Consider the following 26156-nt stretch of genomic DNA (forward strand, 5'->3'; position numbering starts at 1 on the left):
TCCCACCTTAAGACATTCTGATGTAATTGGTCCCGGGTAGCGGCCTGGGTCCACGGAATTTTAAAAGCTCCCCAGGTAGTTCTAAGATTTAGCTAAGTCTGAGAGCCACTGATTTAGCACTGGGCAGCCTACAAGTTTCATATGCATGACAAGCTTCACGAACCTATCCGTGTAGGAAGGGAGCGGGATTATTACTGTGAGTTTCTGACTAGAGACGTGAGGTCCAGAGCGGTGTGGCAGCCCTGTGAGTGGTGGTGTTGGGATTCCATCCCGGCACATCTGACTCCTAACCCAGCGCTCTTCCCAAAGGGCAGGGCCCAGCCTGGGCAGGTTTGGTGTTCAGGGTCCCCAACGTGAGTCTTTCCTTTCCCAGTCGTTCTTCCTACCCATGGTGTCCCCCCTCCTCGCTCAGTGTCCCCATTTCTTTATGCAAAGGCACAGCTAGCAGTCATTTACACTTTAGTGAGAACATGAGGCTGCTTTTCTTCTTCCAGGGGGATTGGCAAGTTATGCCTCATCCGTAACAGTGAAGAGGAAGGCTTTACATAAGCCCATAGATGGGGTGCGGATGGTTTTGGGGTGATGAGGTGTGTATTCATGACATCTCTGAAATTAAATCCAATTGGCAATTGTCTTTCATTAATGTTCACCTCATTCCAGCTTTGAGTTTAAAATTCTATCCAGTTCCATTTCGCTTACAAACAACTTTTGGAGCATCTCTTGTACACTTGTAAGTGCAGTCATGAAGTCACTGCTGGTCTGACCTTAACAAGGCTCTAAGCTCCGAGGTAGAGGGCATCCTGGCCTGCTTCCGGCACTCACTACACCTGGGCCCTGACTGGACATATGATATGGTAGGTACTTAAAACATAGATGACTGAATGTCAGGCCACAGACCCGGGACCCAGGCCTGTGCCCTGGAGAGAGACCGTACAGGTGTAACATCAGGACCAAATCTGCAGGCGTGTGGCTGAATCTCTCCCATCTCCTCAGGGCTGGCGTCAAGAGCACAGCTTCAGAAGCCTTCGGAGAAAATGTGAGCACAGTGGCGTTTCAAAGCTTTTCCAAAATAGACATATCGAGCAGAGACCACTTTTATTGGGATGGCTTCGTTTGAAGAAAAGGGAAAGAGACAAAGCCGGGAGAGACAGACTCTGCTAACAGATGCAGGCTGGCTCTCTGCCCCATGCTGAGCAGAGAGGGGGACTCTGCCCCCCCCCTTCCATGCCACTCATTCCTCGAGACTAAGGTTTGTTCAGGCTTCAGTTCACCTTTTTGAATACTTGCTTGCAGACCACACCCTGCACTCTCATCTCCTGAAACAAAAACAGATTCTTGTTATTGGCCAAAGCAAGGTCACACTTGGGGCTCAGAGGATCCAGGGGCAGGGACTTGGAAAATACTCCGTGACTGCTATTTCTCCCCAAGAGCTGGTCTGAACTAGACAATTCCTTGGCGAGTCAGTTGAACTGGATCAGTGGACATCGGTCTTGGCTATGCACTATAGACAGAGCTGGCTGGAGACAGATGCGGCTCAGAGCTGACTGACAGGACTCTCAGATGCCTCCCTCCGTCTACTACCCTCGACAAGCCAAAGGCTTTAAGAACGTCAGGCCTGAGCCCAGGTCAGAGTCTGTGTGCAGGGCTGCAAGAAATCAGGGCCAGACACAAGGCTCAACCCCCAAAGGGGTCACTGCAGACCAGGGTTGCAAACCAGCGTGGTGGTTCCAAGCTTCAGCTGCAGATTAGAGTTACTGGGGGAGTTTGAGAAATGCCTGGGTTCTAGGCTAGACTGGTATCAGTATCTCAGAGGGTGAGGTCCTGGAATTGCTATTTTTAAAAGCTCCAGGGTAGTGCTAAATGCAGCTAAGAAAGTCCATGCTCTGCCTCCAGGGCAACCCCTGCTGAGTGTTGCCAGCAAGAATGACAGCACAGTGTCGCCACACCTGCGAAGCTTTTTGTTTGTTTGTTTTGGTAGGAGTCTAGAAATCTGAATATTTATGTGACATCTCCCAATTTTTAAATTACTGGCTGAAGAAATTTGAAGCGCACGGATGGCCAAATAAAAGAGGCCTGTGGCCTGCACTTTGCAACCTCTGGCAAAAAGCCACAGAACTACTGAGCTGACAGGGCCAGTGGAGATCACATAACCTACCCTCATTGCTCTGCAGTTGAGGAAACAGAGGCCCAGGAGGGAGAAAGGCTCAAGGTCAGACATTGCAGCCCAGGCTCTACACGAGCCGACGCTGCCTCTGAATATGATGTGTCTCCTCTCAGCGCTCACATGTCCCAAAGCTCCTGCAGACCCTGACCTTGGCAGGAGCCCTATGGACTAGGATGGCGTTTTGCAGATGAGGTTGAGGGAAGGAAGGCACCTCCCCAAAAGTACGCTGTGAGTCAGAATAGACCCCAGGTCACCTGGAGGAGGCTCCTTTCTCAGAAGGAAAGTAGCTGGGGAGTTCCAAGGTGGCAGAAGGAATGACAGGAGGTCTCTGCTCAGACGGCAGGTGTTATTTTTAGCCCCCCAGAGGCTAAGGCCCCTACTCTGGATTTGGATGTGCTTTTTCCAGACAATGGATAGAGTAGAAGTGGCTTTGACGAGCGATCCCAAGGCTGGAGGACAGGGTGAGTGGGGCCCACACCTGAGCCGAGAAAGGCTTCTCCTCCTCCAACCTAGATTGTAGAGATTGTAAGCAGATAGGGTAGGGAGTGCCCGGACATAAAGAAGCCATTTTTGGCCTGAGCCATTTTGTGATCTAAGCCTGGCTACAGTGCTTGCCCTTGAACAGGTCTCAGTAATTACTGATCTTAAGGGAAGTGAAGAAATGCAGGAACCAAGGAAAAGCAGTCAAGTTCAGGGACTTGTTTATCACAGTTTATCACAGTTCAGTGATAAAACAGAGGCTTGGTTCTTCCTCAAGGAATACACAGAACCAGCTTTGAGCTCCTCGGGAACTAAGGCCTCCACCCAGGTGGAGGATGGGATTATGATGTGGACCTTTTCTGACCCTCAAGACTTCAATCAATTAAAGCTTGGGGCTTCCCTGGTGGCGCAGTGGTTGAGAGTCCGCCTGCCGATGCAGGGGACACAGGTTCGTGCCCCGGTCCGGGAAGATCCCACATGCCGCGGAGCGGCTGCGCCTGTGAGACATGGCCGCTGAGCCTGCGCGTCTGGAGCCTGTGCTCCGCAACGGGAGAGGCCACAACAGTGAGAGGCCCGCATACCGCAAAAAAAAAAAAAAAAAAAAAAAGCTTGGACTCTGTTGACCTTTGCCCCATTTCAATGCTGAATTCTCCTCTGCTCAAGCCCCTTCATGAATACACATGTGCCCTTGGTTTAAAACTTCCCCAATTTTGCTGTTCAGGGAGACACAGCTTTGGGAAAGGTCCCCGGTGTTCTCCTCACTTGATCCAAGTAATAAACCCTTCCTTCTCCGGATCGCTGGCTCGGTTGTATCTTTTGGCTCGACACCCACCAAGAGGTGAACCCAATTTTCAGGTAACAAGATCATGTCTTGAGAAGCTTAGAGAACTCGCCTGGCTCTGGCTAGCCACAATCTGACATGGTGAAAACAGGTATCATTTGGGAGCAAATGTAATTTCTGCTATCTTCTGGCTGTGTTACTTGGATGTGAGCCTCTGTGTCCTCATCTCCAAAATAAGAACCTTAACAGTACCTGGCCCATCGGGCTGCTGAGACAATGGAAAGAGATACAGAATGCTCCACATCTCATGCTTAGCAGATGCATCTCCTCACCTCCTCCCTCTGATTGGACAAGTGGGTCAGCCTAGACCTTGAAAACACATTGCTCAGTTTTTAAAGTCACTCAAGCATCTTCCCCAGGGCCTTGGAAGTGAAGCTTCAGAGCAGAACCAAGGTCCACCCATGGCGCATACTTCCAAAGTCCATCCAGACCCCAACATGACCAGGGCCTCTGGGGCCCAGCTTGGCTTACCTACCCCCGTAACCCCGGAACCTACCAGGTGCAGCTCGTCACCCTCAATCCACTGGGTCCAGCCACGTCCCTCCTTCTCGCCCTTCTGCACACACTCGAGCTTGTCCCCGTCCCAGCTCACCGTGGTCTGCGGAGCCAAAAACCACAGTTGTCAGTCTGGAGCCAGCAGCCCCTGGGCGCTGGGGGAGGGGCAGCCCCAACCTTGAGACTCCAGGGTGCGCTCAAGTCAATTTCATTTCAGAAAATCTGCAGCCTCATACTCCTTGTCCATCACGTGCTCTTATTAAAGCAGGCAAATTGGGTTTTTTTTTGTTTTTTTTTTTTTTTTCCGTACGCGGGCCTCTCACTGCTGTGGCCTCTCCCGTCGTGGAGCAACAGGCTCCGGACACGCAGGCTCAGCAGCCATGGCTCACGGGCCCAGCCGCTCCGCGGCATGTGGGATCTTCCCGGACCGGGGCACGAACCCGTGTCCCCTGCATCGCCAGGCGGACTCTCAACCACTGTGCCACCAGGGAAGCCCGCAAATCGGTTTTAAAATTCACAAAAACCTTCATAAATTTCATTTAAATGGATAATTAGGGGAGAAAAAGTCACTGGGGCGGGAGCTGTCAGTGCAAAGGCTGAGAATGGGGCTGGGAAGGGAGGAGGGGTTTCTGAGGGTTGAGCGCACACGGGGTTTGGGGGTGCGTGAGGGCTGCTGGCCTGCATGTCGGTGGTGAGAGGTAGACTTCTTAGAATATCCTGCTCATCCCCAGACATTCATTCATTCATTCATTCACTGTTTCAACCTTTGCAAGGTCTTGGGACACCAAAAAAGAGGCCCCCCACCCGCCTCAAACACCTTTTCACTGCCTGGAGAACGACCTTAGATATACATCACCCTCTGCGGGTACAAACGGCAGCTCTTCCAGGCACTCTCGGCGCTGACTGGATCCTCATGACTGTCCACGTGGAGCATGGGCTAGCATCTCTGCTCTACAGATCAGGCTACGGTACTTGCCAAATCCCCCCAGGTGTCAATGGCAGAGCGAGATCAGAACACGGATCTGTGATGTTCAGAGGTTCCCCTCCCCGCTGGACTACGCTGCCTCCCTAGGTGCCCAGCGTCACCAGAGTTACAGACCAGAGGCTGCGGGAGCCCAGAGGAGACTCAGGGAAGGGAGGCGCTGGCAGGAGAAGGCACCAGGCTGGGCTTTGAAAGACAGGAGAGCGAAGTGGAAGCAGAGACAAGCAGGCGCTGGGAGAGAGCGTTTCTCCGCGGACCACGACCAGACGAAGGCACAGAGACTGAACAGCGCGGGGCGTGCTCAGGAAGCTCCGCAGGCAGGTTCCACATTCCAGGGGACCGTGAGGGAAAGAGGAGGAAGCCCCCGGTCTGCCCGCCCGTCTGGCCTCCACCCCTGCCTCCGGCCCCACCTTTGAGCGCTCACATCTTCCCTGAGCCCCGCGTGCCCCGCCAAGTACTGGGCGTGCTGAAGGGCAGACAGACAGCAGGAGGAGGCCCAGCCTGTGCACATGGACCCACCCAGAAATACAGGGCTCGAAGTGCCGGAATGTAGAGGGGAGATGGTCCAGGAGCTCACACAGGTCTAGACTGGGACCTGTGTGCAGTGGGCATCTCCCATATCTGCAGCTACCCACCTCCCATCCACATGGGCCCCGCCTCCCCCTGTAGAAGTTAGAACCCCATTTGCCCCTTCACTGTGTGGCTCTGAGCAAGTCCATCACTTCTCTGGGCACCCCCCCATCTGTCATGTGAGGTGTCAGAGGCCATGAACTCAGAGGCCTTGGCTTTACAGAGGTAAGGTTCTAGGATTCTTCTGTTCCTGCCATGCTCAGCTGAGAGAACAGGCAGCTAGAGCCTGATAAAGATTTAGGAGAGAAAGAGGAATCTGGGAAATGGGTGTGGAGTGAGTGGGCCTCTCCCTAGGGAGCACCACCTCCCCCTTCCTCCCCAACCCCCAGTCTCACGCCTGAGCTTGTGGATCTCTACCGCCCTCTACTGTTGGGATGAAGAATGCAATGAGAGGCGGGCACAAGGGGGACAGGTGGAGCCAGTGTGCCCCCAGCTCTGCACAGGCATCAATCTGCCCTCTGCTCCTGGAGCCCAAAGGGAGAGGGGCACAGGAGGATCTGGTGGGGGGCAGGCGGTTCCTCTCCCTGGTGCACAGATCACTCGGGGCACATGTCCAGCCCCAAGCCAGAAAGAAGGTCCCACCTCCAAGTCAGGACAGAATGAAGTGAATGTCTGACGAGGTGGGTCGAGGGTAAAGGCCACTAACGACCTCAGGCCACCGACAAGATGCCCATTCACTGGGTGCCTTGTCCATGCCCAGACTGTGAAGGGAGGTGGGGACTGAAATCAGACGGTCCTCAACTTCAAGGAGCTCGTAAGAACACTTGGCCTCCTCATCAACTGAGCTTCTCTTCATGAGTTTAATCCAGAAGTCTACCCTGGTATACACACACACGCACACACATATTTTTGTTTTTAAAAAGTTCGGATTGCATCATTTATGGCTTTGCACTCTAGTTTCTTCACTTAATAGAAGCAATTTTCCACTTCAACAGATATTCTTCATAAGCATTATTTTAATTGTTATATAATATTTAGGAAATGGCTATGTAATTTGTAGTGCCCACCTAGCACAAAATGAAAATGAAGCCTCCTTTTTAAAAAACGATTAAGAATTTTAAGACAGTGACAGCAGAGCATTAAACCAAGTGAGGGGCCCTTCTGGGCACAGAAGCCTCTGGGACTGCACTGGTCACAGGCCCATGAGGACAATCCTGGTAGTATTTCATTGTACATACATACTTATTTAGCCCATTACCCATTCTTGGACTCTTAGGTTATTTATAATTCTGTGCTACTACAAAGAAGACTTCCTTGTATACAGTTTTGAGCACAACGTTTCTTTAGAATAAATTTCCAGAGGAAAAATTGTCGCATGAAAGAGTGAGCGTATTTTTAAGGCTTTTGATAAGGATCACCACCTTGATCTCCAAAAGGCTCACACCTGCTTCCCTTCCAATGTCAATGTCAGAGAATGAGCATGAAAGAGATGTTCATTAATAGTAAAGCAGGTTAGGTGCTTCCCTGGTGGTGCAGTGGTTAAGAATCTGCCTGCCAATGCAGGGGACATGGGTTCGAGCCCTGGTCTGGTAAGATCTCACATGCCGTGGAGCAGCTAAGTCTGTGCACCACAACTACTGAGCCCACACTCTAGACGCCAGGAGCCACAACTACTGAGCCCACGTGCCACAACTACTGAAGCCTGTGCACCTAGAGCCTGTGCTCTGCAACAAGAGAAGCCATCACAACGAAAAGCCTGCTTACTGCGACGAAGAGTAGTCCCCACTCACCGCAGCAATAGAAGCCCGCGTGCAGCAACGAAGACCCAACACAGACAAAAATAAATTAAAAAAAAAATAGTAAGGCAGGCTAGGGAGATTGGGATTGACATATATACACTTACATGTACAAAATAGATAACTAGTAAGACCCTGCTGTATATTAAAAAAATTTAATTTAATTTAAAAAAACCCAGTAAAGCAGGCTTTGCTCCTGTGCTAACATGTTACACTTTCGGATTCATTTGGCATCTTTTAACAAGGACCGTTTGGATATAGATAATCAAAATACCTCACCAAAAGAATGATGGATCGTGCAATTTCAGGCTTCATGATAGATCGAGGGGTTCAGGGAGTGGAAGGCTCTTTGAGCGTAGAGAACCCTTTCTTAGAGCCCAACAAATCAGACCCTCAAAGAGAGGGATCCTTAATGCACCAATGCTATGTCAGTGTCCAGAGCAGGCGCTTTCTCAAGCCCCGAGTTCCCGCTGACCCTTGACCCAGAGTGAGTGGGACAGAAAAGAGACTATTCTCGTCTGTATTGGATATACAGAGGAGGCTGAGCTCAGAGAGGTTAGGTGACTTTCTCGGTGTCACCCAGCTAATGAGGAAAACAATTTGGGCTGGAACATGGGCCTTGCGTGACTCAGTGCCCCCTTGTTTCCCAGGCCAGGCTATGCACCCAGCTGATGTCTGCTCAGTTTTTGGGGGGTGCAGAGAAAACATGGGCATTATGCTAAGACTGAGCAGCCCCCGGGAGGAACACACTTCAGTTTAGCCCAACCATTGCTGGGTGTGGGGTGCTGGGAGCCAGAGATGTGTCCTGAAGACCCCTGGGCTAAGAGATCACTGAAGAGACAGGCAGACAGAGGAGTGCCAGGCAGTTACGGCTTCCCCATCAGGGGAAGCACAGGGGCTGCAGTGCCCAGGAGGGCCCCTCATTCTCAGAGGAAACACAGCTAGGTTTTTAAAGCGGGAAGGCATCCCAAACAGACTGAATAACGACAAGCAGGCCAGTGCTGAAGGAGGGGCAAGTACAAGGCTGGGGGGTAGACAGGGTCATAGCGCCAGACTGTAACTGGGACTGTGGCCTGGAGCATGTTTTCAATGCCCCCCAATGCTGCCTGCGCCCTCACATAGCCCCATGGCTCTGATCTGCTGGGTGGAACACTCCCCAGTGGGCCAGGGAGTCTGCCGGGCTGTCCTCTGGGAAGCTCAGCTGTAATTTACCCTGGGCTTCAGGTACCTGCCGCCCTCCCACCCTGTATCAGGTTGACCCAGTGTTGTCAGCATCGTCAACAGACCTGGGTCCTCTGTCCCTAACTGTGTGGAATGACCTGAGCCTCAGTGCCCTCATCTACAAGAGGGGGATTCATGGTACCTGCTATGGCAGACTGTTCCACCGGGGCTCCCAATGGGTCACATGACATTCACGCCCTTGTGAGGCCCCGCCCACATTGATTCTGGCCTTGGCTTCGCGACTCGTTCTGGCCAACAGGACAGCAGCCAGCGTGGGGTAACAGGCGCCTTCAAAAGCCCTTGTGCGCTGGGGGCTCGTCCTCTCGGGACCCTCGTCTCTTGGAACCGAGCTGCTGTGCTTTAAGGAAGTGAAGGCTATTCTATTAGAGTGAAAGCCCACATGATAAGCCCCAGACGATGAGAAAGCAGTCACTGCCAGAGGCTGTGACAGTCTGTTGGTCGCCCCAACCGAGCCTTTAGCTGAAGGTAGTCACACGGAGCCGTGGACACTGAATCAACCTACAGCATCCTGAGAGCACGTGGTGGCTGTTTTAACGTATCACGTTTTGCGGTGGTTTGTTATGTGGCTTTGGATAACTGCAAGACCTACTTTACCAGTGTATGCGGAGGAGGAGAGAAAATAGACATGAAATGCATAGGGCTGGCACAGGGGGCCCGAGGTCATGGTAATCACGATATCCAGAGCTTAGATAAGGCAGGGGGGGGGGGATTTGCCTGTAGAAGCTGAACAATAACTAGAGCCTTTCTTTTCTAAGTTGGAGATTTGTGAAGAAGTGACGGACAAGCCATTCACCATGGCTAAATGTTTCAGGAGCTCCTTCTTTTCCAGGAGACTTGGATCCAGGAGGAGACCCTGCAGGGGCTGCTTGCTGAGCCGGGTGCCCAGGAGCCCTGCGATGTCCGCTTCCCCTAAAATTTAATTAGTTTTTGTTTAAGCAGAAGATCTATTTGGAGACTCCCCACTGACAGCCGCGATGGCTCTGAAAATGCGATTTAGTTCTCCCACGTTGCTGTTCCATGTTCACATGGGGTGGGCATGGATTTTCCTTTCTAAGCTTTGTACCCTGTGGGAATAAGCCAGCCATGTCCCAGAGGATCAGATTTGTCCTAAGAACAGAAAAGGGGGGCGGGGAGTCAGGGAGGAGGACCATCACCTACAAACAAATGAGAGGAAAGAAGCAAAAGAACGAACGTTGGGAGGGGGATGTAGCAAACAAGGGTCACTTGTTTTCTTGTGACACAAAACATAGCTTCTGATAACGAGGACTCCTTCTGTGACCTCCCTCTGTGGTGAGCGGCCACCTCTGCCACACCAGGCAAAGTCTGGGACGAGGCTCAGCTTGCCCTGTGAGTGCAGATCTGAAAGGGTCCTTAAGAGGTCATTCAATTCAGTGGCCCAGCTTGGACACTCACCATTGCTTAATCCATTTAATCAGGGTCTAGTGGGGGAGTTTCAGGCAAGAAGATGTTTCTGGTGCTTTTCAAGTGACACAGGAAGGCAGATGCCAGTGCGGGCTGAGGTGGGCATGGTACCAACCACGGGGATAGGCAGAGCTGCCCAGCACCCCACTTCTGGGAACTCCATCTTGGAAACGAAGCCCAGACAAACCCAAGAACAAGGGGAAAGTATGGCCACCTTCAACTCCCCTCCCAACGGTCATTCTCACCGCCTAGACCATCTGAAGTCTGCAAAAGAGCTGGTGCCCAGGGCAGCTGGTTCTAAAGCAAAGCCGGTCTCACTTTTCTATTAAAAACGAATAACCTCCAACACTTTGGCCTTGTCAGCAGCTCTCCCGGAGATACATGCACCAAAAGGTGAGTGAAGACAGCTTTGTATTACTCTGACAGGGGACTGTCACTTCAAAAGCTGTTATCCAGCTCCCCTGACCACTTAGAAACTCGAGCTGGCCCTGGGGTGACATAGAAAACTCAGCTCCCGCAGGCAGCCTGGGGAAGCTGGCTCCAGGGAAGCCTCGAGGCCCCTCACCCTGTATGAGTGACCTATACTGGGAGTGACAGACCATTCCCACTAAATGGACCCATCTCTTGGCAGTGACCTGGCATGAACCACAAACAGTGGGATTCAACTTGGCTGCCAAGAATTTGTGACGTTCCTTAAAGCTCCCGCGTGCCCCAAACATCCACTCTCATGAGCAGGGGGAAAATGGATCAGCGGTCCCCACAACTCGCCCGCCCAGCTCTGGGAGGACTCTGCTTACAGAGCCGCTTCCCAGAGGGCTGGGACTGGACCTTACTGTCTCTGTGGTTCCAGAGCCAGGTCCTCAGAGGGGAGGTCTTGTCCATGGTGGTTCTCCTTGCAAAGGGCAGAGCCAGGACTGACCCAGGTCTGACTCCCAAGCCTGTGCTCTTCAAATTTAAGGGGAAAATTGAAAAACCAGACAGTGATAGACACTTTCTAGCATGACGTGAATCGCTAAAAGATACAAACTGGCCATTCCTCCTGGAGTTTGATGTTACAGTGTGCTTCACCCTTTGAGGGTTTCTGGAATAACGAGAAGGTTCTCAGTCTCCGGTGCCTGTGAAATACGTGGGTGGGCGGGAAGGGCAGGGAAGGTAACTGAGGACCTGCCAAGTGCCGGGTATGGTGCTGGGGGCTTTCCACCTCAAGATTTAGAGCCAATCAAAATTAGGCTTGTTAAGTAACCAGCCCAAGCCTCCTTGGGGTTAGGGCTTGAGCCATCATTTGAACCCAGTTCTTTGTGGCTGAGTCCATGAGCTGCCCTGCCTGGGAGGTCAGGTTGGGTGAGCCTCTGATCCTTTCCCAGGGGAATGGCAATGACCTAAAATCAGCACATTCGGGGGAAAAGCCGATTCATTCTGTAAGCATATTACAACTAGATTAATGAGGCCTTAAAACACGAACGAGTAACTAGGCACATAAAAGCCATTAGAAGCAACAGCTACAGACCAGTAAAGCCACAGCAGGCCTTCGTGCGCATGGGCAAATGTGATTCCAACACCATGAAGAAGCGGACAGCAAATGATAACACGATTCTTAGGACAAACTAAATGATAAAATGTTAAGACTCATGTTGACATGAAATATTTTAAATTCCTTAAATATTCCAGAAAGCGCCCAGGCTTAATTTTAAAACAACAAACCATCAGAGAGCTCAAGGCCCCATGAGGCCAAGGTTCTGGATGCGGGGGGTGGGGGGGAAGTGAGGCTGGAGAAGGTCACAGGGATCCTGTGGGACTGGGCTCGGTCATTGCAGGGGCCCAGCACTGAGGGTGGCCCTAAGGCTGGGCTGGACCCAAGCTCTGCCGTGGAGCAGCTCAGGCTGGAGGGAAGACACGCATGTAAACTGGCATCAACAGCACCTGTGTGTGGTGTGCTGGGTACTTCCCGGTGTAAGTAATAACAGCACTGTCATTATCACCATCACCGTCATCACCCTAAAATCATCTATTTGACACTTACTATGTGCTGGGCAGGGTATTAAAGCGTGGGTCATATCAAGTTGATTCTTTAAACCTCCTGGAGCAGTTATGCTTCTCCCCATTTTACAGATGTGGAGACTGAGGCTTTAAGGTCACCCAGCCATGAAGTACAGAGATGAGGTTTGACTCTACAGCCCATGCTCTTGGCTACTGGGCTCTGCGGTTCCCTGGTCTAAGCTGACCCTTGAATGAGCAGTAAGACTTTGCATCATGGTTCTGCGTAAGGAAGCATCATTCAGCAAATGCGGGTGCCACACCTGCACACCAGCCTCGTGTGCTAGAAATAGAGGCAGGGAAGGTGAGGATTCTGTTCTCAAGAGCTCACAGACTATTGAAGACAAGCAGACAGAGAATTCCAGCAAAACGGCAAGTGCTGGGTAGAGGCAGGTGATGGTGATTTTGGAAGTGGGAAGGCACCTCGTCCGCCTCTGAAGTAGAGACAGAGGTCCATCAGGGAAGGCTTCCCGGAGGAGGTAACGCTGGAACCGACACCAAAACACATCAAGAGAGTTAGGTGAAGAAGTAGAAACTGGAAAAGAGGAACGAGGGAATCCCAGGCAGAGGGGACAGCCTGCACAGATGCAGGGAGGTCAGGGGCTGCATGAGTGAGGCTTCTGAATGGGCTTTGCCAGGCTGGACACTCCCCAGGGAGTGTGATCCTGCACCTCCGCCCCTAGAAGTTACCAGCATCTCTTCTTCCTCACTTCACACCGATGTGGCTCCAACCGGCCAAACCTGGTACAATGGAAAATCCAAATATTTGCTCAGCTGGCGGGCGGAGCTGGTTTTGCTGCTTGGGCAAGTGTAAGAAATCGGCCTATTCTCAGGTTCACCTGCAGTGGGGGTGGAATAAAGGAGGGGCCGTCCTGCCAGAAGGTGCTCAGAGGGGCTCAGGAGGGCAGAGCCCACCCAAGGCCTCATCTCTTCCACGAGAGCCTCTGGCCCCTATCTTTTATCTTTCAAGGCGAACAGAAACAAACAGTTCCCAGAAGATAAAAGATGGTTGCTCAGTAACCAGGGAAGAGTGAGCAGGTCAGGATCTCTTGACCAAGAGTTCTCTGGGCTCTGGAATCCTTTTATTCACTGTAGGATACCAGCCCCTACCTTAGAATCTATGGCAGAGAAAATGCACATTACCACTTGTTGAATCAACAGAATGAATGATTCTGTTGGCAGAAAACATTCTAGGGGTACTCTTGTAATTTACACCTTTTTTTAAATGACAAAATATCCCAGGCGTATGTTTCTTCTTCCATAGATTAGTCTTATATACACAAGTTAACCACTGGAGTGACATTGGCCCCGAGTTTCTGAGGCCTGGAGTGCTTAGTCATCACGCCAGGAAGAGCATGAGTCATGGTTTCAACCCCCTTCTCCCCAGCTCTGAACCCATGTCCTGCCTACTGCTCCCACATGAACATCTTGCTGCCCTGGATGCCACTGCCATTGAACCTGGCAGGCTGTGGGGCTCGTCTGGCCAGCAGACAGCAGCTTGCCTGACTGAGCTGGGCGTTCAGGAGGGACCTGAAGATGGCCTTGGATAGAGGCGGGCCTGAGCTCCAATCCATCCCCACCTCTTTCTAGCTGGGTCACCCCAGCAATTTACCTTTTGAGCCTCCATTTTTTCATCTGCAAAATGGGGCTAATGAGTCCCGCCACAGAACAGAGCCACCAGGATGAAATGAAACAAGGGGTTGCAAGGACCTGTTGCAGCTCTGGACTCTCAGTAAGCACTGGTTTCCCCTCTGCTCTTGGCCTTGCGGCCCACCCCACTGCCCCGCACCGTCCTCCATCAGGGTGGAGAGGCAAGTGCCCTTTCAGGCCAGCCTCTGCACATGTAACCCCGCTAGCTCTTCCCTGGATGGCCAGGTGTCCCTTCACACATCGCCACCTCCAGAATTTGTCTTCTGGAGCACACGGTTTACACGGCGAGAGAATTACTAATAACAGCTCGGATTGATGGAGCAGTTGACTGCAGGCTTTCTTGCGTCTAATCCTCATCGTGAAGTAGCTTGTGAAGTAGATCCCTTACTTGATAATAACCCCCATCTCACAGACAAGTGAAGGCACAGGGAGGTGAAGTAACTTGCTTAATGCCACCCAGTTTGTAAGTGGCAGAGATAGGATTCCAAAGATGACAGTCTGGTTCATGGACTGAACCGGTTATGACACAGCCGGACTGCCAGGTCTTGCCTCAGAGGGAGATGGGCTGTGAACAAGTAAGAGCTTAGAGGAGGGCCAGGAACAGCTGCCCTCAGCCCGGAAGCCGCAGATCTCGGCCAGCAGCGCCAAGCCTGGCACGCAGTAAGCATGAGAGACACTAACTGTTATTATTATTACAGGCGAGAGATATTCAGAAGATGGGGAAAGGGGAGAGAGAGATTAAGAAGCAGAATCTATGGAACTTGTGGACTGATTGCCCATAAACACTTTCCATTTATCTTCACAGTGATCACTTTCATGGCTACCTAGTGGTCTATGGAATTAAAAACCCACAGTCACTCTAATGGCCTGTGGTTCCTGGGCACTTAGGGACACCAGCAGAAGGCAGCCTGTTCTGTAAACCACACAAAGTTGGGGGTCAGAGAGATGTGAAGTTCAGTCCCTGGGCTGTAGTTAACTGGGAGTGCGACCCTGGCAGGACCTCAGGTCCCTGTCTGTTAAATGGGAGAGTAGCCCCTCTGTGCTAGGATTGTTGGAGGGCTGAATACATAACATATATCAAGTACTTTTGGAGGTGGGTGCAGGGCTGAAGGTGAAGGCCTGCGCCACTCCCAACACTCTGAGGCCATCCTTTCCCCCTTCAACTCACACGCCAGCCTCCCTGCAGGGCCTGCCTTGGGTGGCAGGCAGCCCAGGGAGGTGGAGTTCCCACCCTGCCTGCAGAGGCCCAGCTCCAGGCACCACATACCTTCTCCCACCCCCACGGAGTCCTTGTGGGCTCTGCTGCTACTTGAGACCAGCCAGAAACGAGAGCCCAGCCCTGACAGACCTGCAAACTTCAGCCAGAGAATAATATTCCAACTCCCACTGTGTACTCACTGGACATCAGGCACTGTGGTCACAGCTTAGTTTGCATAGAGCACACTGAACTTTTCTAAAGTATCTTCCACCCGACGTGCTCCCCCACTGAGATGTGGAGTCCATGTCCCCTTCCTTGGGAAGACGGGTGGGCCTTTGTGACTGCTTCAACCAACAGAGTATGGCAAAATCCTTGCTATATGACTTCAGAGGCTAAGTAGATTATAAGAATGTCATACACTCTGCCTTGTTCTCTTGGCCCTCTCGTTCTTAGAACCCAGCTGCCATGTTGTAAGGAAGCTCAATCAGCCAGTAGAGAGTGAGTATGAGTGAGCCATCTGGAAAGTGGACCCTCCAACACCTCACGGACATGGCATGCCGCAGGGACAAGTCATCCCCTTTGAGCCCTGCCCTAACTGCAGATTCATGAAGAAAATAAACAACTGTTATTGTTTCGGAGTTTCGGAGCACTAAGTTTTGAAGTGGTTTGTTACATAGCAATAGAAATTTGAAATAATTCATCACCACATTTAATTTTCACAACATCCCATCAGTGGTGCTACCTCTGGCTCCTTTTCACAAATGAGGACACTGAAGTCCAGAGGGATAGAGTACCTTCCCCAAGGAAACACAGTTGGAGAGTGGACCCAGGATTCAAATCCAGGTTCATCTCAAAGCCAAGGCTCCCCGTTGCTCTGCTGTATCCCACGCTTGTCCAGCTGAACACACTACTGGTATCACTTATTCATGGGCTGCTGCAAGTTTGGTGTCCCCAGGCAGACTCCATCCACAGGGACTGCATCCCTTCACTCTCATTCATCCCCCATAACTGGGCACCCTTAACCCCAGCACAGGCTTATTACACTGAATCATGATGAGAATATCACTGGAACCCGGGTGTGGGCCAGCCCACTTCCTCATTTCTCTTTCTTAGTAGTTATCACAAGCACGATCTTTGAACCCCCGGCATCAGCATTAGTCAGGAACTTGTTAGAAAAGTTCTTGGTCCCTACTCTAGACCTTCTGAATCAGAAACTCTGGATGTGGGGCAAGTTCAAGTCTGAGAACTACTGCTTTAACTACTTACGTGGTTTTTAACCTATGATCTGTGGGCTCTGTATGTCATAGGATGTTTTTAGGTGCAAGTGACAGGAAACCAGTTCAAATAGTTTCAGGGGAAAGAAAGGGCATGTATTTGCTGGTTCACGTACAGACGAAAAGTCTCAGAATGGCATTAAGTGTCAGGAGTTCCAGCAACCCTCCGATGCTGAGGTTTCTCTCTCTCTCTCTCTCATTTCTGCTTATCTACCAGCCTCATCTTATTTTTTCCTTCTGTTGGATTTCTGCATGCAGCCATGGAGGGTGGCAGGAAACGTACGACTGGCCCAGTGCAGGTCAAACGCACAGTCATGGGACAGGCCACGGGATACTGTCATGGCCCTGGTTTAAGGTGCTCATCCCAGGAGACACAATGTACTGGGATTTGCAGCTTCACCAGAACCCACAGGTAAGTAGGGGTCATTCCCACCAAATAAGGGGAGCAATGACGGTCCGAAAAACAAACAGCTGTAATTCTTCAGTAAACATCTGGCCAACACAAGTTCGCTTTGCCTGCAGTCTAGGGTATCAGAAGGGCTTTGCCCACTTATTGCACATAGTATTGTGGCTTCACCAGGCCCTGTCTTCTGTGCTATCACCGTGGTCCTCAGAATTTGCTGTGAGCCAGGTGAAGCAGCAATCATGGTGCCCATTTTGCAGATGTGAAAACAGAGGCAGCGGGTCCAGTCATTTAAGGTCACTTTGTTAACTAAGTAATAGAGGAGGATTTAAAACCAGATGTCTGACTCCACTACCAGCACTCCTTCTCCACACCCCCAAGCCTTGTCAGTACTGTCTGTGCTCACCTCCAGGTTGCGATGAGCCTCACAATAAGAGCTTCACAGCAGAGCTCCATAGGAGACCTGGTAATAGCTTTATAAATAAACTAGTTAGAACCCTTCCTCTGCCACCAGCTGGCTGGATGACCTTGGGCTGAAAAGGTTCCTCAACTCGGAGCCTCAGATTCCCATCTGTAAAATGGGCATCATGATACTCACTGAACAGCATTTGCTGTGGGGACCAAAAGAGAAAAAGTGCTGAAATCATCTGGGACAGGCATGGCACTCAGTCAGGATTTAGCACGTTATTTTCCTTTGTTCCTGCCTAACAAAAAACAAAACCTAACAAACAAGTGTGATTCTTGAAAGTTACTTGTGAATTTTATTTGGGTTGCTTTAATTCTTCCCTTTGTAATCCTCAAAAGTATGCTGCTGACACCGATTTCAAAGGTCGAAGAACTTTAGCTAAGACATGAAAGAGACTCCGTGTTTCCTTCCTGGAAAAGACCCTGCCAAATGCTGGGGGCCTGATCTGAGCAGGGGCGGCTCTCAGAAGGCTTCCAAATCCAATGGCATTCTCAGCTCTGCAGCCCAGGGAGTGAATTCTGCCTTTGGCATCGTGTTTTTTAAAATAAGAACCAAAAAAAAAAAAAAAAAACAAACCTCTTTAATGAATCAAGAATAGGATCAGAAGAAAGCTGGCAAAAGAATTTACACCAAAGCATTAATAGCAGTTTGGTAGACATCATGTATTACCATACTTAGATGAATGGATGGAGGGAGGAAAGTAAGTCAGGGAGGGAAGGGAAGGAAACATGTAAGTGCTGATATGGAAAGATGCCTAAGAAATATCATCGAGTGAGAAAACAATGTGCTAAGAGGTAGATTTTTTTTTCTTTCTGTCTTCCTTCCTTCCTTCCTCCCTTTCTTCTTTCTTTCTCTCTCTCTGTCTCTCCCTCTTTCTGTCTTTTTCGGCTTTAGATACAAATATTGACAAATCACCTTCTCAATAACTACATGGCTGGATGGCTTCTATATTCGAGGAAGATTTCTGCACAGATCCACCAGAAACAGTAACAGTGATAATCTCTGGGGGGTGGGAATGAGGCCAAGTAAGGGAAGGGGTCCTCTCCTTTTCAGTCCACTTTCTCCTGTGCCATTTGAATTCCTTTTTCCTTTTACAGTGAAAACAAAGAAAGCAACAGAGGGCTGGAAGTGGAAGGCAGGCTCTGTGGAAGGGGTCATCCTGAGTTCAAGGCTGGAGATGAAGCCAAGGCCTCAGCCTGGGAGGAGGTGCTGGCTGCTGAGTGAACATAGCTGCCTCCCCCAGGGAAAACCTGACCTGGTGTCCACAGGGATGACAAATGGCCCTTCTGCCCCCACCATGCAGAGCCAGGCTCCCGGCTGGGATTCCTGCGGAGGCTCGTCTTCTCCCACAAAAGCTGCTTGTGCCGGGGCAGCTGGGAACCAGGAACCCGATCATTCCTTGTGCCGAAGGGCTCCCTGGCCCCGGCGTGGGGAACGGTATTTGAAGTGAAGGAGCATCTCCTTCTTGGAAGGTCCCCACCCTGCCAAAGCCTCCATCTGCTAGATTCGATACATAATACTGGTTTCAAACTGGGCCTGAGATTTCATTTTAATGGATAAAGGCGTGCAGGAGGCGGTGGAGAAAAGCTGAGTCCAGTCTTGATACACTTCTACCAAAACCATAGCCCCGGCTACTTGTGGTCATGTAAAGACCTGAAGAGAAAAGACTGCAAATGGGAGCTGAGCGATCCCGGCTACACGGATCTGAGCCCCTCCACCCATCAGCCTGGGGAGAGACCGCAGAGCCATTTCAGGTGGTTCTGGGCATGGACTACCGTGTCCACAGGGGTCCAGCGACGAACTAAGCCAGCATGGGGCCCTCTACACCTGAGTGCCTAAGAAACATCATGAGTGTTGTCCACTTTTTACAGAGACACAGGTACAGAGAGGTTTCTTTTCTCCAAAGTGGTGGTTCTCAAGGTTTAGTTGCACCAGAACCACCTGGTGGGCTTATTGAAACCCAGATTGCTGGCCCCGCTCCCAGAGTTTCTGATCCACCAGGGGTCTGGCTGGAGAATCTGTGTTTCTAACAAGTTCTCACGCTGCTGCTGCTGCCGCCGCCAGTCTCAGCTTCGGGAACCACTGCTCTAAGGAACACACGGTGCAAACAATGACGTATGGCTGTTTGATCCTTGACTTTAGGTACCAGGGTGGGGGGAGGGCTGTGGAAATGTGGAGAAGGTCCCATCTTAAAGAAGGAGCTGCGACAGTGTCCTGGGCATCCACAGGGTGCAGGAATAAAAGGGTACCCAGCATTTTCAGCAGTCTTGATTGTACTGGGGTACAAACAGCCGGAAATATGGATTTTTCTATGACATCTTACAATCTTTGGCAATCATTGGCAACTGGCTCTTAAATTTGTCAAACATTGCGTGAGCCAAACAAAACACATCTGCAGGCCAGATTTCATCCTCTGGCTGCTGTTCCAGAAGACAGATAAGGTTCCCACGGAAAGAGGCAGGAGCAGAGCTCTCTGAGCCTCCGGGCCCTTTGCGGAGGATGGCAGCCTGACCACGCCTCTCCCAGAAGGCTCCCTGGGGCCTGTCGGGGCCACATCCAGGCTCCCCACTGGGTCCTCAGCACAGCCCTCTTCCCCAGCCACACCCTGCACTCTGGCCACACGAAGTCTTTGCAGACTGCACCTCTGTCCCGGATGAAACCCCTCCCAGCCAGGCCTTTTCTGACCTCTGGGCCTTTGTGCACGTGGTTCCCTTCACCTGAAATGCGCTCCACATCCGCCCTAATTCTTTCTTGTCCTTCAAGGCCCCCTCAGCCGTCACCTCCTCCCGGGAGCCCTCCCTGACCACTGCCTGTCCCCCATTCCCCCATCCCTGCCCTCCTAGCCTGCTGTGCTTCCATCACTGCACTGGGCTGTAATGGCCTGAGGCTGTGTCTATCTCCTCCACTGGCCTGGGTGCTCCAGGAGGCCTTGCTGCCTCTGTGACCCCGGGCTTGAGCCCAGGGCTGGTGTGGGACAGGTCTGAAATAGCACCTACCAAGTGCTGTTCTCTTGGCCTTGGCCTTCCTCTCGTCCCCTTTCTGTTTGCCTAATTCCTGCCTATCCGTCAAGCCACTACTCAGACTCTACTTCCTGTGGGAACAGCCCCTGACCTCCCAGACCCGGGGGGCCCTTCTCTGCCTGTCCTTCCCCATCAACACACCATCTCAGTATGAGTGACTGCTTTGGTCTGCTGCCCCCACTACACTGAACTCCACGAGGGCGGGAATCTTGTGCGATTCATCTTAGTAATGCAAGGGCCGCAAAGACAGAGTGAGCACCACAAAATGCTTATAGGACCAAGAAAGGAATGAACAGAACAGGCGAGCAATGAGATCCTTGTAATGTGCTGGGAAGTACATGTTAGAATGAGGCCAACCTGATGCTGAGAGCTGGCTTCCTCCGGCCACTGCTCCCGGCTGGTGGCTGCAGAGCACGGGGAGCAGAAGGGGTAGTGGTGCACTCTCTTTGGCAACCACCTTGCCCAGGACCCCCCGAGGGGGGTCCCCGAGGACCCTCCAGGCCTTGGCCATGTGGTCTATTGCAGGCAGCTCCCCTTCATTCACAAGCACGAGGCTGGACAGTTGCCATCATTCTACTATCCTAGGCTCTCCCCCAGCCGTGCTCTTCCCTGTGGCCCCCTCCAGCTGGGCAGCAGAGGAGAAGGGCTTCTCTGCAGTGCAAGGGCCAAGGGAAGGCCAGAGCAGAGGGCCGTCCATCCTCCCAACAGGCAACAGCACGGTTAGCTCATGCCATCTATAATACTTGGGAGGGGGCTGCCCTGAGTCCTGGGACAGCAAAGGTGACCACGAGTCCTCATACAATGTCATTGAGTTTGCCCAGCTGCTGGGCTCCCTGATCTGTTCACCTACCACCGTCCTAATGCTTAATGGCCAAAAAAAGAGGGGGGCCGTGTGCCCCTTCCTTTGTGTCCAAACCCATCCCTTCCACCCCCTTTTTTTTTTTTTTGTGGTATGCGGGTCTCTCACTGTTGTGGCCTCTCCCGTTGTGGAGCACAGGCTCCGGATGTGCAGGCTCAGCGGCCATGGCTCACAGGCCCAGCCGCTCCGCGGCATGTGGGATCTTCCCGGACCGGGGCACGAACCCGTGTCCCCTGCATCGGCAGGCGGACTCTCAACCACTGCGCCACCAGGGAAGCCCCCCACCTCTTTTTTGTTACAAGTAAGTGGAGAAGTCACCACCTCCAGAATTCCTTCCAAGATGCCCTCCTCTGGAGCTTCCCTTTGTCACCACTGATCACACTGTGTTCTGACTGTGTGTGCGTCTGTCTCTACCACAAAGACTGTGAGTTCCTGGACATCAGAGATTGTGACATGTTCCGCTGGGTCAGACCGCATTCAAATCCTCCCTCTGCCACTTCCTTAACCTCCCAAGGTCACCCAACAAGAAATCCTGCCTTGGTTTTCTTATCTGTAAAATGGGGTTGAAACCAGCATTGTGAAGATTCACTGAGTTAGAATAAAATGCGAAAGGTACTTCAGCACTTGAAGAGTACAGGCATACCTCGTTTTACTGCACTTCAAAGATATTGTGTTTTTTACAAATTAAAGGTTTGTGGCAACTTTCATCAAGCAAGTCTGTTGGTACCATCTTCCCAACAGCATTTGCTCACTTTGGGTCTCTGTGTCACATTTTGGTAATTCCCGCAGTATTTCAAACTTTTTCGTTATTTGTTACGGTGATCTGTGATCAGTGATCTTTGACATTACTATTGCAAAAAGATTACGACTTGCCAAAGGCTCAGATGATGGTGAGCATTTTTTTAGCTATAAAGGAGTTTTTCTTTTTTTTTTTTTTGGCCGCGCCACCTGTGGGATCTTAGTTCCCCGACCAGGGCTCGAACCCGTGCCTCCTGGTTTAGAGGTGTGGGGTATAAACTACTGGACCGCCAGGGAAGTCCCTAAAGTAGTTTTTAACTAAGGTATATACCCTGCTGTTTACACAGAATACTACTGCACACTTAATAGACCACAGTATAGTGTAACCGTAAGTTTGATATGCACTGGGAAACAGAAAACTTCGTGTCACTTGCTTTATTGTGATGTTCGTTTTATTGCGGGGGTCTGGGGCTGAACCTGCAATATCTCCGAGGTCTGCCTATATTAACTAGTGTTCCTAGGTGATCAGTAAATGTTTCATACAGTAATGGATGAGGGTGGGAATGAGACAGCGAAGGCAATTAGCCAGTAAGTACAAGCCAGCACATTCCACAGGTGGCAGTGACCCAAAATACATAGAGATGTTTGCTGTGCCCTGCAAGTACCTCACGAGTGGGCTGGCACAACCTGACATTTCCCTACAACAGCAGTGTTTTGTCCCCGCGGTGGCCTCTCCAAGGATCCTCCCTGGCGGCCGCCCCCTCTTCCGCCACCATTCCGAGCGCAGACTCAGACACTAACTCAGATCCCCTTCAGATGCATCAACAAGTAAGGGGGTGAGTCATCCTGGCCCGGGGTTCCTCATCCCCAGACACCGGCACTCCTTCAACCACAGTCTTGACAAACCCCGGACACCTGGCTTCTGCAAAGGGTAGCCACAGAGGAGCCTGGCCCCGAGCGGGAGTGTGGGCCTCAAAGTGCGGTCTCTGGAATCTCCTCTGGGAGCCTCAGTCATTGTAAAATATGGGATTACTAACCCCTCCCTCACGGGGCTGTGGTGGAAAACAGCTGGCACAGTGCAGGGCACGGAGCAGACTCTCAGTAAAGCGTAGGAGGGGGAGGGGAAGAGGCGTCGGGGAGAAGCTTATCAGTAAGCAAAGCAGCTCCCTGGGGGTGGGAGTGAGCTAGCTCTGGACCCAAGACTGGGAAAGGAAGACCCGGAGCACCCTGACCTCCCAGCGACCCCAAGAATGTTGACGGAGGCCCCGGGCTGACCTTCCGGAGGCTGCTGTGGTGGCGCTAATTGGGGTCTCCGGGTCACCAGCTTCCCACCCTTGGGGGCAGGGGGCTCACTCCCTTCCCCCACTGTTGCCTCCTCTGGCCTGGGCTGCTGCGGCACTGACCTACTGAGTAGGTTGTTGGCTGCAAGCTTCAAAGGAAGCTCGGGGCAGTGGAGGACAGGGTAGGGAAGGGGGTGGCCAGGAGCCACACCCCACTTTGGGGATGAAGAGGGGCAGGTCAGAAGGCAGGGTCACGGTGCCCCCTGCTTCCTAGAGTGGCTTCGTGCTAGGTCCTGTAGGAAGTTTACACTTCAGAAGGGTTGCCTGTGTTTCATCTTGCTTTCCTCCCTTCTCTCCTTCCTCCCCCAGCCTACAGTTCAGCCAGAGAAGAGAGTCAACAGATTTGCCTGGAATTCCTGCCCAGCCCCTCCCTAGCTGGGTTACTCTGAGCATGTTGCTTCGTCTCTTTGAGACTGTTTCTTCATCTGTAAAATGGGCGTACTGAGACCTCCTTCAGAGGTTGTTATGAGGATTAGACGAAGGCAAGTGTATAGAGCACCCATGCCGGGACACAGCAGAGACTCAACAAACCACAGCTTTCATTTCGGAGGGTACGCTTGATAAGTCGAGAGCTGCCTACCTTGGGGGCTGGGAATGTGAAGATCTTGGACCCCTAAGAACACAAAGGCGCTTGCTCCCCTCTCAGATGAACTAGCCCTGCCTGCGGTCAGGACCCCTGGGCAACAGATGCCCAGGTGTACGCGAAGCCTCACCATGCACTTGCGGTCGTCTATGCCCGTCAGATCCTCCTCAAACTCCTCCCCGACCTGGAAGTCCATGATGTAGTTCCTAAAAGTGCTCAGCGTCCGGATGATCATGTGGTCGCCGTCCTGCACGATCTCTTTGTCTGGCTTCAGCAAGTTGGCGATTTTGCGCAAGGCCACATTGACATCTGCAGGGAGTGCCGGGGCAGAAAGGAGCAGAGAGTTGACTGGCAAATGCAGAGAACTGTTGCCAAGGTAGCGGGCCCTAGGAGCCCGCTTCTCCCACCCCCACTCCCCTAAGAAAACCATCGGGGTCCTCTGCTCGATTAGCAAGGCCTCTGCGTGCAGCTAGCTGGTCTGTGTCTCTTTCTTTCTTTTTTTCTTTGTTTTGTTTTGTTTTGTTTTTTTTACAACAAAGTTTTCTACCCTTATGCTAACCTTTTGAAAACTGAAGCTAGCCAGCCAAGCCCAGCTTTCCTAATGAAATGATCCACTTCGAGAGCCAACCATCAGACATTGACCACCATGAACACTAATAACCCCCGTCCTCCAATTCGCACTTGCTGTACCCCTGGAGACGCCCCTTCCCCGGTCGGGGTGCTCAGGACGGCGGCTTGGCCGGCGGAGGCAGGCGGGTGGGCGGCCGGCTCGGGAGGGCGCCGGGATCCCACCCCCAGCTGCCCGGCCGGGCGCCCCAGCCAGAGCGCGGCGGGCAGCGCTTACCCAGCGCGCGCAGGTACTCCTCGAAATTCTCGTTGGCCAGCATCTTCCAGTACCCGGTAAAGTCGACCGGCATTTCAGGGGCGACTTGGGCCGAACCGGGACTGAGCGGGTGGGAGCAGATCTGGGCTCGCGGTGCGGTCCGGGTGGTGGGCGGCCCGGAAATGTGCGCCCTCGGGGGGCAGGGGCTCGTGGGGCGGCGACAGCTGGATTGCAAGCGCGCACAAAGCCAGCGGGAGGATCCACCGTAGCTGTCGCTCCTCCCCCCTCAGCGGGGCGGGGCCGGGATGTCGGAGGGCCAGGTTGTCCCAGGCCCGCCTCCGCCTAGTCCAGACCTTCAGTTTCCTTCCCTAGGAAGGAAAAGGAGATGGCGGTGGAGGTGAGGGGTGTTTTATTGTTTCCAACTTTTCGGTACCTGCGGGATTCCTTCAAACGCCTTGAACTTCTCACATTCAGCGGCCACTTGAGGGTGGGGAAACATTCTCCTGCGTTTGCTGGAGTAATTAGGGAAAGAGACCACTTACAGGCTTACAGCGCGGGTGGCCGGTGGGGATCCAGGATCCAGAAAGCTGGGCAGTTCAACTCCGGGAAAGAAAAGTGGGGCACTCCCCACATCCCTCCCCCAAATAAAGCAAGGCCGGGGGACTTCCCTGGTGGCACAGTGGTTAAGAATCCGCCTGCCAGTGCAGGGGACACATGTTCGATCCCTGGTCCGGGAAGATCCCACTTACCGCGGAGCAGCTGAGCCCGTGCGCCAAAACTACTGAGCCTGCGCTCTAGAGCTCGCGCGCCACAACTACTGAAGCCCACGTGCCCAGAGCCTGTGTTCTGCAACAAGAGAAGCCACCACAATGAGAAGCCCACGCACCTCAACGAAGGGTAGCCCCTGCTCGCCGCAACTAGAGAAAGCCCGCGCGCACAGCAACGAAGACCCAAGACAGCCAAAAACAAAAAGTAAAATTAAATTAATTAAAAAATAAAAAGGCTGATGTTGCTTGAAGTAAGTATGGTTAAAACAAGGCCCTCTGCAGAGTGAAGTTTGAGATCCACTGCTTTATGCAAATGTAAGCAGTTATCAATACACTGTTGACTTTCCCCTCCGCTTTCACCTAGTGGCAGTACAACACGCCACAGTGTTGTGCACTTAGCTTTTTTCATTTACTCTGTTCTGGAGACCTCATTCTTTTGCAGGATATTCCATTGTGTATCCAGCTTGTCCCCCACTGCTGGACATTTATGTATATATTATTTTCCGATCTTTTACTATAAGAAGCAGTACTGCAATGAAGATCTTTGAGCACATCTCATTTCTCACCTGGTGGGTATGTCATGGTGTTTTAAAACCTCTGTCTTTGCCAGCAAGGAGATGACATAATCATGTGGGTTGACTTTTTGACCTCTATTAAAGACTAAACAACTCTTTTAAATTGCTTTTTGCACAACTCACAGCCTAGATGACAGCAGGTACATTCTCCTCCCACTCTAGCTCTACAATGGCTCCAACCCCACCCCCTCCCTGCCCACCCTCCCCAGGCTCTTGTGAGTCCTCACACTACATCTGGCTGAGTTAGGAAAAGATACCTCTTCATCAGAGTAGGGGCAGCTTCATCCCAGGGAGTGGCTTGGATCTCAGCCTCTCTCACCTGCCCTGCTGCACACCAGGGTTTCTTAACCTTGGCACTGTCTCCAGTTTGGACCACGTAATTTTTTGTCGGTGGGGAGGGGTCTGTCCTACGTCATGTAGGAGGTTGAGCAGCA

At 52.0% G+C, this 26156-nt stretch overlaps 1 protein-coding gene across 1 annotated transcript; it reads right to left on the bottom strand.

The window, feature by feature from the left end:
- Positions 1 to 1078: 1078 nt before the first annotated feature.
- On the bottom strand, positions 1079 to 24604 carry RBP1 (retinol binding protein 1). Its single transcript, XM_027091707.1, has 4 exons — positions 24402 to 24604; positions 23688 to 23866; positions 3982 to 4083; positions 1079 to 1316 (listed from the first exon to the last, which is right to left on the bottom strand). The coding sequence occupies exons 1-4, from the start codon at positions 24472 to 24474 to the stop codon at positions 1263 to 1265; spliced, it is 408 nt and encodes a 135-aa protein (XP_026947508.1). The 5' UTR covers positions 24475 to 24604; the 3' UTR covers positions 1079 to 1262.
- Between the last annotated feature and the right edge of the window lie 1552 nt (positions 24605 to 26156).

This window comes from Aethalodelphis obliquidens, unplaced genomic scaffold (genome assembly GCF_003676395.1).
Source record: "Aethalodelphis obliquidens isolate GAN/ISIS:26980383/991018 unplaced genomic scaffold, ASM367639v1 scaffold72, whole genome shotgun sequence".
NCBI lineage: Eukaryota > Metazoa > Chordata > Mammalia > Artiodactyla > Delphinidae > Aethalodelphis > Aethalodelphis obliquidens.